Source organism: Haemorhous mexicanus, chromosome Z (genome assembly GCF_027477595.1).
Source record: "Haemorhous mexicanus isolate bHaeMex1 chromosome Z, bHaeMex1.pri, whole genome shotgun sequence".
Taxonomy (NCBI): Eukaryota; Metazoa; Chordata; class Aves; order Passeriformes; family Fringillidae; genus Haemorhous; species Haemorhous mexicanus.
Genome location: NC_082381.1, coordinates 44164783 through 44177484, shown reverse-complemented (window position 1 = coordinate 44177484; position 12702 = coordinate 44164783). Strand labels below are relative to the sequence as shown.

Sequence of the window (12702 nt, the reverse complement as noted above, 5' to 3'; positions counted from 1 at the left end):
CTTCCTTCCGCCACTTCCTTCTGCCACTTCCTTCTGCCACTTCCTTCCTTCCGCCCTTTCCTTCCGCCTCTTCCTTCCGCCCCTTCCTTCCTTCCTTCCTTCCGCCACTTCCTTCCGCCACTTCCTTCCGCCACTTCCTTCCGCCACGTCCTTCCTTCCTTCCGCCACTTCCTTCCTTCCGCCACTTCCTTCCTTCCGCCACTTCCGCCCCTTCCTTCCGCCACTTCCTTCCGGCCCTTCCTTCCTTCCTTCTGCCACTTCCTTCCTTCCGCCACTTACTTCCTTCCTTCCACCACTTACTTCCTTCCTTCCACCACTTCCTTCCGCCACTTCCTTCTGCCACTTCCGCCACTTCCTTCCTTCCGCCACTTCCTTCCGCCACTTCCTTCCTTCCTTCCGCCACTTCCTTCCGCCACTTCCTTCCTTCCGCCACTTCCTTCCGCCACTTCCTTCCTTCCTTCCTTCCGCCACTTCCTTCCTTCCCTCCTTCCGCCACTTCCTTCCTTCCTTCCTTCCTTCCGCCACTTCCGCCACTTCCGCCACTTCTGCCACTTCGTTCCGCCACTTCGTTCCGCCACTTCCTTCCACCACTTTCTTCCTTCCTCCACTTCCTTCGAACACTTCCTTCCTTCTGCCTCTCCCTCCTTCCCTACTCAAAATAATGTCTTCTGAAAGTTGTGTACTCTCTGTTTACATTTTCTGTCTCAGAGCCACTGCAATTACAGTATCACCAAAGCTAGGGCATGGAAGATCCTGAGCTGATTTGTCTGTCTTCTCACTAGGGTCCAAAGAGGTGGAGGGTCTGCAGCTACTAATCAAGCTATCTTCATAAAACAGCAGAATAATCTTGCAATTAATTACATTTTTCTTCACTGTTCCTTTTACACTTAATGATAATAGCACTGTCTCATCCTTTGCAGAGGTCCTAGGGTATGGGTCTGCAGATCATGCTGTAATTCATTTTGCTTCCCAGACAAAGTATGTGGGGCTCTGCAGTCTTTATCCTAATGCTGAGTGTTGGTCCTAAAAGTAATTTGCACAAAGCCGAATTACTAAGAAGTCCAACACTCCCTATAAACTTGACAAGGTAAAAAGTGTGTATGACACTTGGGCTTAGTAAGAATCTCCCTATGTAATCCCAGAAGGCATCTCATTGCACAACAAGGAGTAAAGAGTCTCTGAAGATGAATATGCTGTGCATTTTGCTTGAAAAAGCTGTGAAGAAAGTTGGGAGCAATATTCTGATACAATGCATGAATGCACAGTTCACTGAAAAAATTATTCCATTGCCCCTTTCTCTGCAGTCCTTTGCATATTCCTTCCTATTTATTCTGCAACAGATTGGAGCATTGTACCAACTTCTTTTCCTCTCTTAAATTAGCAAGAAGAGCTGCATGATTATGTTGGACTCTGAGTGGTTTATGCTGTGGCTCAAGCAGAAGCAGGGTCATTCAGAAGAAAACTACTTGAAAGAGAGGGTCAGACTTATGGACCTTTGCTTGTAAAACTCTTTACTGTACCTCTTACACCTCTTTACCTCTATACCTCTTATACCTTTTTATTGTAGCTATGTTTCTAGATGTAACCTGTAGTTTTGCTGGTATTGGCCTAGTTCTACTATTCATACAAGTTTTTTCCTTTTTCACCATTAGTTTTGTGTTTTCTGTTCCATGGCCAACATAACTGTTTAGTTCTGGTAGCTGTGGATAGGACTGTACATGACATACTGTCATTCTGCATTTATCTAGGATTTTTCTATCTTCTTCTCTCACACCTTTTCTTGAAGTTAACAAATTCTTCTTGAATGTGTGTGTTACTGGGATGGCAGGAGTAATTTAAGGAGAGAGCTGTTACTTTATTTAAGTCGTAAATTTAAAAATAGTTATTGTAGTGTAAAAATATGAGAAAGAATTGAGTCTGCCCTCAGTGCAAAAGAGCGAGCATTGCTTTGCAGAACCACAGAACACCCCAGGTTGGAGATGCCCTTAAAAGTTCATCTCGTTCAACCTTTTCTGGGAAGAGGAGCCTCCATGAGATCATCTAGCTTGTTGTCCTGTCTTGTCTTGAAAATTTGCAGTAATGGGGTCTCTACCAGATCCCTGGCAAGATTGTATCTGTGATTAATTGTTCTCACTATAGAACATGTCTTTTTTATACTGAGAGGAAACCTCTCCCAGCGCTACTTGTACCCATTGCCCTATATTTTCTCCATGTACCCCCTGGTGAGGAAAGCACCTCCATCCTTTGTTGCCATCTTGAAATAATAAAGTACAGGAATTCTGTGATGAAGCTTCCCTGAGCCTTCTCCATGAAGAAGAGACTTAACTTCTAATGTCTTATGTTGTACAGCTCTTTCATGCTCTCCAGTACATCTTTAGAGCCCCTCCAGCCTGTCCATGTCTTTTTGGAAGGGTGGGGAACAGAACTGAACATAATACTACAGGTATGGCCTACAAGCACTCAGTAGAGTTGGGATAATCACATCTCTCCCTGCTAGTAGTGCCCCTGAGAATGCAGCCCAGGACATGATTTGCCTGTTGCTGCAGCAGTGCTCTGCTGACCCATGTTTAACTTGTTGTTCCCCAGTACCCCCAGGTCCCCTTCAGCAGCACTGTTTCCCAGTCACATGCATCCTAGCCCATAACCTGGGTGCAGGACTTTGCACTTGTCTTTGTTAAACTTCATATAGGTCTTAATAGCCTGACCAGATCTCTCTGTAAGAGAGCTCTCCTTTCTAGTCTGTCCACCTTGACACTCAGTTTAGTGCCAACAGCACATTAGCAAAGGTGCTTTCGGTCCTACTATCTAGACTATTTATGAAAATGTTGAGCAGTTTGGGGCTCATTAGCATTCACTGTGGGACCCTACTTGTGACTGGCTGCCACAGTGAGTAAAAACCACAGATCACCACCCATTCTGACCTTGCTGGCCAGTTTCCTATCCATACTTAAAGAAATTGTGCTTTACCTTTCTAGAAATGCCTTGTGTCACTGTCAAATATGTCTTCTTATACTGATGTATTTTAACATGTTACATTTGAATTTAATTTAATAACTTGGACACTAACAGTCTGTTTAAATTTCTTCAGATCTCATCTGTCAATAACAATTGTCAGATGCAATTTTTCTTTGCACCTTTAGCTAAGGTCATGAAGAATAACTGTTTGTTTACAAAGATGGGCAGGAAAGCCTGCAGATGCACCTTAACAGAAAATCAACCTATATATTTCCTTGTTATTCCTTCGATGTATGACGCCAGTATAAAATGCTTCAGGTTTTTATCCTACTGGAAACCTTATGAAGTGTTCACTGAATTTTGGAAGAATACTCACAGAAAATTGACTGATGCTGGGCTTTGAAATACTTAGAATTTGTGTTTTGCTTGTTAGGATGGTTTGGTTATATCTTGCTGCAGTAAAATCTGGGACAGTGTCAACAGGAATAGGCTGGCTGGGTTTAGAGGTTTTTTGGGGTTTTTTATTGGGATTTTTTTTTTTGGTCTCTTTTTTGTTTGTTTGGGTTTTTTTGTTTTGGTTTTGTTTTGGGGTTTTTTGGGTTTTTTTGGGGGGTGTGTGTTTTTGTTTTGGGTTCTTTGTGTGTGTGTGGTTTTTTGTTTTGTTTTCTTGGGGGTTTTTTTTTGCTTATTTTGCTGACATGAAGGTCACAGCACAACTGATTATGCCAGCAGTGAGAACCAGAAAAAAACATTGATACAATTCTATTTTTCATACTCTTGATGCTGAAATCAACAGAATTGAAGTTTTAAGTCCTAATAGCTTTTTACAGCTAAGTTTTTGTTAGAACCTCCTGAACCCTGTACTGCAATCCACATGTGCTGCAGTCCCCTGTAACTTACTGCCACAGACATGACCTTGCTCAGGTAGTTGTACCTTCTCTGCTTTTCTTACTGGGAAAAAGAATGCAGAGGGCAGAGAAAAATCAGTCATCCCTGAAATCCTCATTTGCATGGCAGCAGAATACACTTTGCAGCCCTTTTATCTTGCTGGCAACCACCATTTTTGACATCTATCCATTGATAGGGTGTGGTGACAAAAACTGTATTAAAAATGTGGTTCTGATTGGTAGTTTCTACCAGAATTAATCATGTGAATTTCTAGAGGACTCTTGGTTCCCTTGGAACTGTTAAAAATATAAAGTGTTTTTCCGTGAAAATGCAGGATTGTGTTCTATAATCTAAAATAGTGTTGTAGAATTATACTAAGTGAAAATGGGACATGTGGGAGAGATGTAGCAAATTTGTTCTTGCTGCTGAACTGATTGATACTTGCTTAGATCAGAGAAATTTCTTACACATTGCAGATACTCTAAGAAGTTGGAGAAATTTGGAGTGCTGCACAGTTTGTTTCTGAGTGTAACCCTTCATTAGTATATATGAGGCAGACGAAAAAAATGCCAAGTATTTTTCAGAGGCCACTAAATAGGGGGATCTTTGAAACTGCAGAATGCCTAGAAAGAGAAGTGCCACTTAATACTGTAGAAGATGTTAATACAGTAAAAATTGCCTTCAAATAGGCAAATGCAGTATCTCCAGTAGGAGATAACTTAGGCAGTGATGTTCAACTAGAAAAGGGGGGCGTGGGGCTGGAAGGGCAGAAACGCTAGAGGGTAACTTGCATTGAAAGGACTCAGCACATTCATACTGAAACCCTCCAGAGCGACCTTCCTCTTCCAACCCTAGAAGAGCGACAATATGCTTGCATATTTTTATACTGTTTATTTGGTATGGTGTTGTTGGAAAAAGGGTTGGAACACTGTAAACACTGTAAAATTTTTTTTAAAAGTCCTTGTGGATGCATTTATAGAGCTGTCTGTGGAGATGTTTTTCTTGATTTTTAAGCTACAAAACTTGTTGCCACCAGCTGCCAAGTGTTCAGTATAAGTAAGAGACATGTTTTCACAAGAAAATAGTGTTTTTTTTCTTTTTGTGGGTTTCTTTTTGTTTGTTTTTTTGCATTGTATTTTTTTTCATTTTGAAAGCCTTGTATTACTCAGCAGCACCTTAGAGATGGATTGAGACATGAAATATTTGTTGATGAAACATCTATTAGGGTTTAGGATATCAAAAGAAGTGATAAACCTATTAATATAAGAGTTTCTTGAGCATATTTTGCTATGCATTAAATATTTTCCATTAAGAGACAATTTTTGCTGAAAGTCAGTGTTTTCTAGACCATACTTAATGTTTGCATTCTGATTACAGCATGTTTAGTGATTTTAATCTGTAGTGTTCTTTGCTTCAGAACTCTCCAAAAACATTTTTTTTTCCTGGATCTCATATGAAGTTTGGATATGCTTTGTCATCTGTAACACATATGAATCTCTCTTTCAAGTTCCCCTAAGCTAACTTCCTAGATGAGCTGATTATTAGAACCTGAGTATTCCTTTTTATTACTTCTGCATTGTGCAGAGGCCTTAATAGTGGGCTGGTTTTGTCAGAACATGGAGGTAGTTTATATCTGTCTGTGCTCTTCTCCTTTAAATAACGAAAGGTATTAATTGCTGAAGAGACGATTCAGTGTGGATTAGTTACAGATTGGTACTTTAGATGTGTCCTGTAGTCTTCCATTCTTTTAATTGAAACAGCACTGAGAATTTGCAAGGCTATTTGTTACTGGCTGGTCCAGATCATAAGCATGAGGATACATGAGTGGCGTCCCACAGACATCTTTCTCTGTTCTTCTGGTGAAGTAATTTGGAGTAATTCAGAAACCGGCAGAACTAGCTGGATTGTCGTGGTCATGTTATCAGTAGCTGCCTGATCCCTGGATGCTGCCTTCCTTGTGGCCTGGAGATACTGTGTGCACTATGTCTGTAGAATGAGAAGAAGGAGCACACAAAGGACATTACTACTCACTGTGCAAATTTTGTCCCTGGCTGAAGTCAGAGGAAAGAATGATGATGTGCTTGAAGAGCTAAGTTGTTGCCTTAGGATCAGGCCACGTGGGTTTAACTGCTTCTGCTCAGTCACTCCAGTGCTCTGTCTGCAGCAATGCATGTGTGAATGCTTTCACCATCTCTGAGATAAACCCAATTATTCTGCTGTTGACTCCCACTAACTCTTTAACTTTGTGGACACAGTGCGCTTTTGCTGCCTTCTCTAAATTGCACCACTGCATTATACAGTGAAACTGTCCAAGTTTTCCCTCTAAAAGTATGTGTCTGTGTTATCTTGGGAGGTGAGGTGAATGCTGAGAGCTTTTGTAAGTAGAGGTATCCTGTAACTAAAAAACAGCTATTTTTAATATATCAGAATACAGAAAGAATTGTATCATTGACCTGGGGGTTCATCTATATGGTCTATCAAGTGCATTTTTTAACTCTAGAAAATATTTTTTAAAATGCCTGTTTGTCTGATCTAAAAGCCATTTTCTCTGTTTATTTGGTGGCCATCTGACTATTACAAATACTATTTTTACTACAAATGCTGTTTTAACTCAAAACAGCTGAGACTGAGTGAATTGCACTTTGTTAAATCCTTGTCAATAAAATCAGTTATTAAACATAAAGTTGGTTATTTTTTTCAAGCTCGCTGAAGACTAAGATAGTTATGCAGAAGGAGGGAGCAGTCTTGTTCACTCCCAAGTCTCAGTTTTCCTGGCTAAGCAGCAAAGGAAATAGTTTTCTGTGAACAGAATATATGTTTTTCAGTCATTCATGCCCGCTGTTCATGATTTTAAAACTCTGCTTTCATTACCTGCTCTTCCTTCTACTGAAAGCCTTGGGAATTTAGATCTTGACTTCACTGGGAAACAGGGCTGTATCCAAGTTATTTTTATTTAAAGAATAAGATGTTTTATGGTTTATGTAAAATACTGCATTCTGTAGCTTACTTAGTCATAAGTAACTAATTAACATCTTGCAGAAGTGCTAACCATGTTAAATTTTTATTACTTGGAACAAGATTAGACTTAAACTGGGAGGAGCAGAACAGATTCTCAGATCAGGATTTCGCTGTAAAACATTTCCACTCTTTGCCAGTTTGTTCTTTTGGGAACTGCTTATGTAAAATATTTTGATGGGGAGAGGAAAATGTTCCCTTATTATTCCAGTAAAACAGTTTTTTCCTTCCTTTTGTCTGAAGGGGTAAACATCTGAATATAGTGTGAATTAATCTCTGCAGATGTATTTTGGGGAAATTGGACAGGGGCCAACCCAGCATTGCTTTGAGCTGGTGCCTCAGGAGAGGGAGGACAATCAAAGTGCAGAAAACCTTTTCACTTCCATTTTCATCTGACTCTTGTCACCCACCAAAATACATCGATGTGGCAGATATGGTCCGTGTAGTTTACCTGGGGCAGCCATTTCTTGGGATGCAGTGGACCCAACTGAGCTAAGCAGCTGTGACAGAAATGCAATGTATCACTCTTGTGAGCCTAAGAATATGGTATTCTTTGAGAATGTTATGTTAGTTGGCTTTGCGAAGTTTTCCAATAGCACAGTTTTTACGTTGTTTTGTACAGTGTTGCTGGCAATGGGCAGCGGTGCACTCTGACAGGTTTTATGCCCTTTACAAGGGGGCTGCATGCTCCATCTGATTGTCTGTTGAACAGGTTAGGAAACTTCGTGTGGAGTACTGTCGTCCTCTCTTCCTCCTACTATTCAGGTTTGGTGGAACGGCACTGTAAAGCCAACAGGAGACAAAGTGGTCTTGAAACTGCTTAATGGAAACTTTGACAATTAGAATAAAATACATTAAAGTACAGAACAATCTGAGTTTGGAGTGAACTACTGGGCACCTTTATTGTAAGCTATGCTTACACCTGACGTACACATTATAGGATATATAAAGGTGACAAGAACAAATTTTATTGGTTCATCATTGCATTAACAGTCAGTTTTCTAACACAAAGTGGAGATCTCTGAATACTCCCTGTGTTGTGAAATAATGCTAAAGAGGGGAGGAACTCCAGTGTCTTTTCTGAGTTTGCCCGAGAATGACCTCCTCTGTTTCTGTTACCAGGAATTCTGCAGCAGTGGGTCATGGCTGTTTCTGCTACGCTCTAATGCGTTCCATTCCAGTTGCCATCTACGTTGTTTTGGTGACAGGTCTGCGCTACCACCTGTTCATATGGAGCGTCTTCTCGCCAAAGCTCCTGTACGAGGGAGTGCATGTGTTCATCACAGCTGCTGTCTGCCTGTTCTTCACAGCAATGGATCAGAACCACTCTTACAAAGTGCAAGACTGAAAATAGGTCTGTGGTATGGGGTTCTGCATTGCAATGTCCACTGTGCCACTGGATTGGAAAAAGGAAAATACCGGCTTTAAATTGTTGTAGAGATTTTGAGGAGTAAATTCTTAAATGAGTTGTTTATTTTAGTCAAGATCAGTCTTGTGTAAAAACTGAGCTTGCTTTAAAAATGTTGAATTGAAATAAACTGTCTTTTCAAGGATACCTTTTGTTCCATAGCTGTCGTTATAGCACTTCCCAAATAACAGAATGGTGATTTTACATGTTTTGAATTTAAAAATATACGTCTTGGTATAAATACAGACCAGTGCCTCGTAGGCACAGAAAAAATCCTGTGTGCATATAATTTTTTTACTTTCTTAGACTACAAAATCCTAAAAATGTGCAGGATTTCTAGGTGCTGTTCACAAGATCTTGAATCCATTAGCTTCAGGGGATTTTTATGTTTATTTTCTTTCTAGTGGATGCATTGAAATTTTTATTGTACAAACATCCCAGGTAAGAGACTTTGTTTGTTTTGCATAGGCAGCAAGCATTTCTGTTTAAAAGCAGCATTTTTCTTTGTAAGATGAGTGCCATCACTGTTTGTAATGGATTTCGATCTGCACTGAATAAGAAACATTGTCTAACAAAGTAATTAATCTTTTATGGAGTCCATTCACAGATGAAATGTTGTTTCTTCTTATCAATGTATAAATGATAAATCAGGTCGGTGCGGCTATGCTGAACATTTGATCATATTTTCCGCACATGGGTAGAGAGTTGTGAGCAGTGAACAGGAGAACAATTTAATGGGTTAAGTTACCAGCAAAATAAAATGTGTTGAAGCTGTGTTTGCAGTTTGCATCACCACCCCCCTAGTGACCTGTCTAGCCATCTCACTTGAATGTGCTGTAATTAATTTCTAACAATGTTGTTTTTCCTTGCTTCTGTGAAGAAGATACGTTAACGACTATACTGGCTATCAGAATTCATGTGGGGTCTTTTTGCCTCTTGGTTTTGTCCATGTTTTGTCCATCTTACTGGCTAATATGAGTTCGTCTAAATATATTTGAGGTATATCAGAAGAGAAGCAGACCTTTTAACTTTTGTTACAAATATGGAAAAATAAGCTTTCAAGACAGTAGCTGACAGTACAGTTAAAATCATTGATGGACTTTTTGTCTCATGTTACAGATAATGCAAATCTCAAAATGTAGGCCTTTAGTTTTTATACATTAATAATAGGCCATCTTGATTACTCATAATGAAATATTTTTTCAGCTAGAAAACAACTAAAATTTTCAATACACTGGCAGCATATTGCTCTTTACCTGAAGGAGAGAATTCTGGATCTTAATGTCCTTTACTGTGACCTGCTGGAAGACTGAAAATTAAATACTTCTAATAAATTACTTTTTACTGGCAATTATGGTTATTTAAACCAGTTTGTATTTGTGAATGTGCATCTACCATTTTCACAATTCTCAATATTTTTTTGGTTACCTGCTGGCTGGCAGCTGTGTTGGCATTATCAACATATTCTCTGTTTACCTACATCATTAATTCGTAAGCAATCCTCCCTAAATTCATACAGATTATAAGACATTTGAGTCAGAGAAAAAGGGTGCTAATAAAGAGATGGAAGGCATAGAGGAGAACTTCTGGGGTACTGAATCCTAAAACAACATGGGACAACATTAACAAGGTCTTTTATTCCTTCCTTCTGGGTTTGGGGTTTGGTGGGTTTTTTTGGTTTTCTTTTGTTTGGTTGGGGTTTTTGGTTGTTTTTGGTGGTTTTTTGTTTGTTTGTTTGTTTTTACTTCTAGTATATCTCTTTTATCAAATAGCTGAATCTAAACTATTGTGTGTGTATTAACATTGCATTTTTTCAGATTACTTAGTTAAATGATCAGTGTTCCCCTTCTCCTCTGAAGCTGAAAGATGTCCAGATTTGATCTAGGATTAAATGTCTTAGGAAAGCTGTTACTTAGGTCTTCAAGACCAGGAAAGGGGGGAAGGAGGAGAAGAGACTTATCTCTATCCCAAGTCAGCTCATGAGATTGCATGATATATGAAAGAAACATGGTGCTTTCAAATTCAGAATCAATATTTCTTTTTCATCCTTTCCCTTTGGGTGTAGGCAAATGAAATAATGCTTCATGAGTTTATGGGCTCTAGCAATGCAAATCTTAGCAGTGAAGGAATGAATTAGTTCCTGCTGCAGGCAACCAGGCTGTAAATGAGGGATTATGTTATAATAATTTTATTTTAAATCAATATAAAGCAAATGCCTGAACACAAATTCTTATCTCACTAGTTAGTTACTGGGGATGATTTTTGCCATTCTGAGCATATCAGTTTCTTCGGTCCAAGTCACCTATAGTCGCTGCTTCACTGTGGGATCAGCCTGGAATTCCTTGGAATCCCTGTGCATAGGTGCAGACTCCTCCTTAAATACCTGCTGAGAGGGATGTTTTCTCTGGTTGGATAAAGTTTTGCCATGTTAAATATTTCTGCTCAGCACTGGTCACACAGTGCAACCAGTTACTGTTTGCTACAGTTTGCTCTGCTAGATTTAACTTGATCAACACCAGTCAGCATAACTAAAAGCTCCTAGCTGATGTCTGGTATGGTCCCATGGATTCACAGAGGTGAACCTTGAGCTTCATTCTTGTAAATGAATTCAGGTTTAAGAAAAAAATATTGAATCTATTAGTATTTCAGGTACTACATACATGTATTTCTGCTTTCTAGGAAAAGAAGCCCCCATTTTCCCTGCCTCTGCATAAGCCAGCACAAGATCCACAGTGTGAACCCCAGCCTTTCCAGCAGGCAGAACCTCCATGGTTCTCTCTGTAAGGATCAGGGCAGTTTATGGAATCCCTCACATCAGGCATTTGCAAACTAAAGATCCAAGATTTAGCTCCACAATTGCACAGTTGCAGAGGAGGGGCCACAGTTGCAAGTTACCATGAAGGGCTTCCTGTGAAAAATCAAGGTTTTCCTGAGTGTTTCACCAGCAGAAGGAGGGGAGGGGAGCTGTGATCCCACTGCTCAGTGGGATAGGAGAAGGAGCTGGCTGGTGTCATTATAGGCCTCTCACTCTCCTGACTAAGAAAGACTGTGATCAGGGGGTGTTTGTGAGGCTGGCACCATCTAACACAAGTATGGAAAGTCTGGGAAGTAGCCTCTCTTCAGTCCACAGGCAGATAATACAGATGTAGACTCTGCCAAGAGCTAAATGGAGGGAAAATAACTGAGGGAGAGTTTGCAGGACAGTTTGTGTTTGGCCCATTGGTACTTGATTTTTTTCTCTTAAGAGATGACAGACTCTGTAGAGAAGGGAAGAGCACTGGATGTTGGACAGCTTGACCAAGGCCTTCAGCAGGCTGTACTTGGCAGCCACATGTTGAGCTAATAGATGAGTGGACTTGAAGGATGGACTGGATCTCTGGGCTCAGACTTCACTGGTCTGAGTCGCCCCATCTCAGCCTTGGCTGGCAGAGAAGAAGCAATGTGATACTAGGGCAAGGCACTTTAGGATCATTCTTCAGCTGGTTGAAGGGCGAGACCAGAGCAAATCTGGAAATGGTACCAAGTAGGGGGAGTGGTGTATATGCTAAAGGGAGGACCACCCTTTGGAGGGAGCTTGGCACCCTGGAGAAAGGGGCTGCTGACAAGCTGCAGTACAGCCTGGGCACGTGTCCCTGGCTGGTAGTGGTGCAGGATGGTGCCCATGGGCTGCTGAGCAGCCCTGACAGCCTGATCCTGCTCCCCAGCTCATCGCTGTTCAAGGAGCAAACACACACACACGTCTGCATGGACAGTTTATCCAGTACCTGACCTAGATCCCAGTGGCCTGCCTTGATGCTGTCATTCAGACAAGGGAACCCCAGAGGTTTCCAGCTTCTGTTGCTGGTATCCAGATCTCTTCTCTTATGAATGAGTCCAGCTTGAAGTTCACTGCTGTTCATAAACATCCATCAAGAGTAGAGGATGCACTTAAAAGAAGTAGGATTTAATGAGAGGAGGGAGCGCTCAGCAGTGATGAAGTGAAGGACTCACACATGGAAATACACACACTAGAGGCCTGTTTATACAAAGCCAGCACTTCTTCTCTACATTTTCCTCTGCTTTCCCATGTTTATTCCTTTCTGAGCCATCTTGGTCTTTCCTTTTCCTGTCCTTTTGTCTCACCCCTAAGTATTATATAATGACTTGCATGTTTCATCAATCCCCAAAAACACATGCCATAAATTTTACTGAATCCTGAAGTGCTTTTCCCTGTGGATCCCATGAGTCCATGCTCCTCCAGGCAATAAATTCCTTGAGTCTGCAAGGTCTTCAGGAGGAGATGTTTCTTTTTCTACTAATCCTGGTGTGCTTCACACTAGGGATAATTGTCCAGTTGCTTAGTGAGTGATTATGTTGTCATCTAAATAAATTAGTATAAATTGCTGATTGAGCAATTAGGTTAGCCAAGATCCTCAGCAAGTCCTTGCCCATCTGAC

At 40.7% G+C, this 12702-nt stretch overlaps 1 protein-coding gene across 3 annotated transcripts in view; it reads left to right on the top strand.

Annotated features, from left to right (window-relative positions):
• The window catches only part of PIGG (phosphatidylinositol glycan anchor biosynthesis class G), a 78204-nt gene extending 69793 nt beyond the window's left edge, over positions 1-8411 (top strand). For all 3 annotated transcript variants that reach the window (XM_059873244.1, XM_059873245.1, XM_059873246.1), the window contains one exon: positions 7981-8411. In XM_059873244.1, the coding sequence (XP_059729227.1) occupies positions 7981-8206 (226 nt within the window). In that variant the 3' untranslated portion in view covers positions 8207-8411. The remainder of the gene's footprint in view (positions 1-7980) is intronic.
• The last annotated feature ends 4291 nt before the right edge of the window (positions 8412-12702 follow it).